Raw genomic sequence first — 6,015 nt, forward strand, 5'->3', positions numbered from 1 at the left:
ATTTTATATATTTGTTTCTATTTTCATGATAAAGTGATAACCGAGTACGAGTTAATCGATTTATCTATGTAGTCTTTTAACTGTAAAAACTTCTGCTGTAAAAACTTTTGCTTATATATTAAAAAAAATAAAATAAAAAATATTTGGTGATAAAACTGTAGAAACTAACTGCTAACTTTTACATTACAAATTTTTTTTTTTTTTTTAAGAAATAGATCTCAAAAGAAAGCAGAAAAAATAAAATTTAATCAATTAAATTTAGTTTGTAATTACTTATATATAAATCTGCAAAGTCATTTGAATAATTCTGGGAAAGAAAAAATTAGATAACGAAATTAAAAGTATTTCTGAGAAAGACTTTTAGAATTTATGACCAAACCCAAAAAGTTTGGTTTTAAAGACTTTGAAACTAATTAAAAAAAGAATTGTTTGGCAAAAATATATATGACTTTTAAAACTGTAAAATAAGTCTAAAAGTCATAAAAGCCATGCCAAGCAAGGCCTATATTTAGATTTTTTTTTTCTTTTTCCATTATTGAGTTATTATACAATGCAAAAGAGATCTAAATTTATTACTACTTAAAAGCCAAGAAAACTTTTATACAAAAAATTAAGTAAATTATCTTAATATATTAGTTTCTAGGTTGCAAAGTTAGTTTTTATTTCTCAGTTGTATACCAAAAAAAATTAAGAAACAAAAAAATAAATATTTCACAATATACTATGGGGGCAGGTGCCCCCAATAAAAAAAATAATTAGTGTAAATTAATAAGAAAAATAATTATTGCCCCCACACCACATAATATATTTTCCCTCATCATTTGATAATGTTTTAGCATAACTAGGTGAATACCCGCACATTACGTGCGGGTTTTTTCTTTTCAACTATTTCAAATTTAAATTTTCATAAAAGTAAATATAATCATTATTTATTAATATATTATTATAAAAAATCATATCAGTTTAAAATATATATTGAATATTATTAAGTAATCTAGAGTTCTATAAAAATAAAATAAATATTCATTAATAATTTTAATTAATTATAACATAAATTTTTATTTAACATTTACATAAATATTATTGAAGTGTCAATTAATAATAAAAAATAATTTTTAAATAGTTAAAAACTTACACTACAACAATTAAGGTGTGTTGTATCATTTATTATATTTGTTTATATTATTTGAACTTTGCATCATTTATAAAACTAACTCTAGAAGTGGTGACTTTAATATTTTGCAGTATTTTTACCGATTGATGTAAATACTTTAATCATTTATAGTAATTGATGCGAATATTTAACATTTATCTCAATTAAAATAAATGATATTATAATTTATCTCGTTTATAATAAATAATTTTAATTAATATAATAATTATATCAGTTACAAATAAGTGATGTTAATATTAATATCATCAGGTAACTAATAATAATTAAATTTATTATTATAAATGATTATTAATGTAATATTAATTAATATTAAATTTATATATAAGTGGACATGTATCAATTTCTCCCATGCTGATATGGCGATCAGCTGGAGAAAGTTGGTCAAGTTTTATATATAAGAAGATTGTTTTTGCCCTCAGTCAAAAATACTTCTAACTCCGCCACTGATGGCATGGTAGTGGTATGGTTCCACCTGCGAAGAAGACTTTTCTTCCATGCCTTCTATGCAAGTCGAAGATTGGTGGCCAAGTCATCCTAGTTATGACTACGTAGTAGAGATTGAAAGATTATGAAACTTGGTTTATTACTGCAGGTCCATGGTGAAATAATCATTCGGATTGTCTTGATTTTGGCTTGAATCCCTGAGAATAGAGAGGAATCATCACCTCCATCGCTCGAATTTTCCGGATTCCATTATTTTTTTTCAATAAGGAAAAAGTAACCTGACTTGTTGAAATTTTCATTATTTATTCCGAATTAATTTTTTGTTCCTTTAATAAGGTTAGCAAGCTGAGATGGGGAAAACAATGTGATGCTGTTATAAATATAAATTAACCAAAACACTCTTCCACAATAAAATTTTTGGAGTGATCAACGCTCGCTAATAGCAAACATTTTGGTCTCACCACTAAAATGCATTTTTAGGTAAATTTTGATGTTTAGAAGAATGTATGAAAGATATCGAAATTGTCCGGTAAAGAACAACTTTCAAAATCCCAAAATACACAATTACACATACTGTATCTTGCATTTTAATTCCGTCGAAATATTGTATTACCATAAAAAACAACTTGTATTTGTACGCTTTTTCTGTATTTCCTCATATGATATAATGTGGAATTAAAAATTGATTACATCTATTTAACTTTTTTTTTCATTCAAAGTCGTTTTAAGAAGTTGTGTTGTTTTCTGGATTTTTTTTTTGTTTTTTAAGTTTTATCTACCATGATTGGATGTTATGGAATCAAACTAAACCAAATTGAAAAGAAAACCGAAAGCAAATAAAAACAAACCAAAATATGATTTTTTATATGATTTTTGTTTTAAATATAAAATCGGTAAACCATAACCAGAGAAAATCGAACTGTGCCAAACAAAAATATATATGGTTTGATTTTTATAAAGCTCGTCAACCATGAAACCGAGAAAACTGAAATGGAACCAAACCCTAAATCCAATTGCCCATTCATTCAAGTAGTAAAACAACCCTATTTATCTAACATACAGCCGCACCTACATTGTCTTCTTTCTCTCCTGCTTTTTTTGGACAAATTTTCTGAAGTAATATTCTTTGTCTCTTTTTCATTCCTCTTGGAAAAATGTTTTCCCGGTTTTACAAGCGCTTCCCGTACACGTCCATGATTCCAAATCTGTATCGGACTTCGATGCTTCATAGTGTACAACCATTACCAACTAACTCATTAATACCCTCGAAGGCCTTTTTCTCATCTCAGAGATCTCTGAAAACACGCCTGAGAGAAGGAGAAAATCTCTATGGCTTATTTCTCCTTTCATTCTCGCCGGAGATGGCGGAGGTAGCTGCATTCGCCGGCTACGACTTCATAGTCATTGACCTTGAGCACGGTGCCGGCGGTATTCGGGAAGCGCTACACTGTATACGCGCTGTTGAGGCAGCAGGATCTTCCACAGTACTCCGTGTTCCAGATAATTGTCAAGCATGGACCAAGAAGGCTCTTGATCTTGGCCCGGCCGGCATTATGTTTCCGATGATAGAGACCGGAAAAGCAGCTTCCGATGCTGTCTCGTACTGCCGGTACCGACCTAAGGGACTCCGTGGATGTGCTTACACGATCGTGAGAGATTCCAAGTTCGGTTTTGACGAGGAGTATTTACGTAGTTACTCCGATCAGCTTCTGATCATGTGCCAGGTCTTGCAGTTTTATTTGAGTAGCTAGAAATTTAGAAATATAGGGCTTGACTGGTATGTACTTGGTGGAATCACGTTTTGAAAACGTAAAAACATAAAAAAATGATACATACCATTCAAGTCCATAGTATATCGGATTGTTTGCTGATATAAACGTCTATTTCATCCAGATAGAATCGGAGGAAGGTGTGAAGAACGTGAAGGACATTGTAGCCGTTGATGGGATGGATTGCGTGATGATGGGGCCAAGGGATCTAAGCGCGAGTATGGGGCTCCTCCATGATCCAGGAAACCCGAAGGTGAAGTCTGTCATGAGGACGGCTGAGACGGCGGTGCTAGCTTCCGATCCGGCCAATGGCGGAGCTTACTTGGCCGGGATGGCCACGGCTGAGGACAAACCGGTGGATCTGAGGTTACGTGGATATCACATGATACTTGGAGCTACTGACGTGCCTTTGTTTAAGAAGGCAGTGGTTGATGACGTTAGAAGTTTTAAGTTTGGATCTTCGTAAATTTATTAGACGTTGACAAAAAAAAAATTGTTGGAAAAAGGATGGCAAAAGCCAGAAGTGAAAATGTATGATGTTGTCCTTGAGATGGCTCTATGGATATCAATATATCATCTTATCAATGCATTGTGCGAGTCGGTGTTGGGTTACGTGTGGTACACGTATGCTATTGAGAAGATGTTGATGATGTAAAATGATCTTGAAAAGATATATGGTGGCCTCATATGTCCTTAACTTACAACTCTCCTCCATAAAAACCACAAAATGGTAAATATTTCAGGAGAGTTCTTCCGGTTTATGCCTAACCTTGTGGTATTGGATATACATACTGGATTAGCGAAGCAAATATCAGAGTTAGTCTCTTTTCGGTATCTTGACTTGTTATATCCGAACATAGAACGGTTGCCTGTTGGTTTAAAAGAGTTGAAAAGACTAATACATCTGAACTTGAAGAGACTAGAGAGTATTTCCACGATATCTAACTTGTCGAGTTTATGGACACTGAGACAACAAAAGCAAAAGTCCAAAAAGTCTTTAGAGTGAACTCAGCAAATTAGGAGCTGAAGCTCTTGGAGCATTTAGAAGTTCTAACCATAGAATCTTCTTAAGGTTGGTTTTGGAGGAGTTGTTATGCTCTCAAAGGTTGGCGAATTCTATTCAATATGTGGAGGTTATATATAGAGGTTGAGGAATAATCATTTCGAAATATTAAATTTTCCAAACATGTATGTAATATCCGTCGTATCAGCATATGGAAGTGTGGAATGAAGGAGATAAAGATAGACAGGAGCAGTGAGAACATCATCATGGGACACAAATCCCAGAACTCCATTCTACTCCAACCTGTCCAAAGTTGTTATAGGACAATGCGATGGTCTAAAGGATTTGACATGGCTATTGTTTGCTCCAAACCTTACTTATCTCGATGTTCCTTTCGCGGAGCAACTAGAAGATAGCATAAGTGAAGAAAAAGCCGCGAGGTTCACTGATGAAAATGCAAGTATCATAATCATTCCGTTTCAAAAACTAGAATGTCTTAGCTTGTCTCATCTACCTAAGCTTAAAAGCATCTACTGGAGACCTCTATCTTTTCCACGTCTGAGCAAGCTCGCCGTACATGAACGTTGTACAAACCTGAAAAGGCTTCTATTGGATACTAAAGGTGCAGCTGCTGGTGTAGAGCTTGTCTTGAAATACGGAGAAAACAAGTAATTGGAAGGTATTGAATGGGAAAACAAAGAGACTGAGCTTCGTTTCTTGGCTAGTTGCACACCATGCTAACCCATGAACTTCCTTTTTCTCTCGTCTTTTTTTTTTGAATGTTTTGAGGAGTGTTAGTTGACTTTTACTTACATAAACAATGTTTGTTCCGTGATGCTTTCTTACATTATCCTCCATTGGTGGTGATATATGTTTTCTTTCAACAGCAAAATCAAATATAGTCATTTAGAAGATCTTGTATTCTTTAAGACATGTGATAGAGTCAATCGTATTTGACTGATCAGAGCTTGTAATGATTTAGAGATCTCCAGAATTCATGTTACATATTCGATCGTAAGAAGGAAGCATAATATAATACACACATTTATTTATACTATTATTTGCGTGGTCAAAAATCTTAGGTATTGTTTTCAGAGCAATTGTCCTATGTGGCATTAATGAAAAAATATTATGTGTCGTTTTAATTTGTTTTGATAGGTTGATCATTAATTCTACGTGTAAAAACTGGTGATATGGCTTTTTTCTTCGATAATGAGCCAACGAGTTTGTCCATGGGCCACCGATTTTGTTTTCATTCATAGCCCCCGATTCTAGTAATGGGGCACCGACGTCGAAAACCTAAAACTTAAATCATCTATTCTACAATATATACCCATATCACCTACACATATTTTTACATATAACAACCGTCTTCTAAGATCTAGCAACTTTTACAAAAACTCATCCACCTCTTTTTCACGAATACATCTTTTGTATATCTCAATCTGGTTTAATTATATCATTTGTTTAGTTGGTTGTTCTTCCATGCTAACCTTTTAATCGTTTTGTTCCGATCGGGATTCTTCTATGCTAACCGGTCAAATATATATGCTTTTTCTCTATCGTGTTCTATATTACTATGCATCATAGTTATCTTATTTTTTAACCCCTGTTTTACTCTCTAT

At 33.1% G+C, this 6,015-nt stretch overlaps 1 protein-coding gene across 1 annotated transcript; it reads left to right on the top strand.

Moving 5' to 3' along the window:
* Window positions 1-2,772: 2,772 nt before the first annotated feature.
* Window positions 2,773-3,853, top strand: LOC18029316 (2-keto-3-deoxy-L-rhamnonate aldolase). The gene is made up of 2 exons (XM_006414617.2): window positions 2,773-3,342; window positions 3,512-3,853. The coding sequence occupies exons 1-2, from the start codon at window positions 2,773-2,775 to the stop codon at window positions 3,851-3,853; spliced, it is 912 nt and encodes a 303-aa protein (XP_006414680.2).
* The last annotated feature ends 2,162 nt before the right edge of the window (window positions 3,854-6,015 follow it).

This window comes from Eutrema salsugineum, unplaced genomic scaffold (genome assembly GCF_000478725.1).
Source record: "Eutrema salsugineum unplaced genomic scaffold, Eutsalg1_0 scaffold_1, whole genome shotgun sequence".
Lineage (NCBI taxonomy): Eukaryota > Viridiplantae > Streptophyta > Magnoliopsida > Brassicales > Brassicaceae > Eutrema > Eutrema salsugineum.

Bases quoted from the DNA above. Each gene is read 5' to 3' on its own strand.
- LOC18029316 (XM_006414617.2), top strand. From the start codon at position 2,773: ATGTTTTCCCGGTTTTACAAGCGCTTCCCGTACACGTCCATGATTCCA. The intron at 3,343-3,511 runs GTCTTGCAGTTT...TATTTCATCCAG, and splicing joins AGCTTCTGATCATGTGCCAG to ATAGAATCGGAGGAAGGTGT.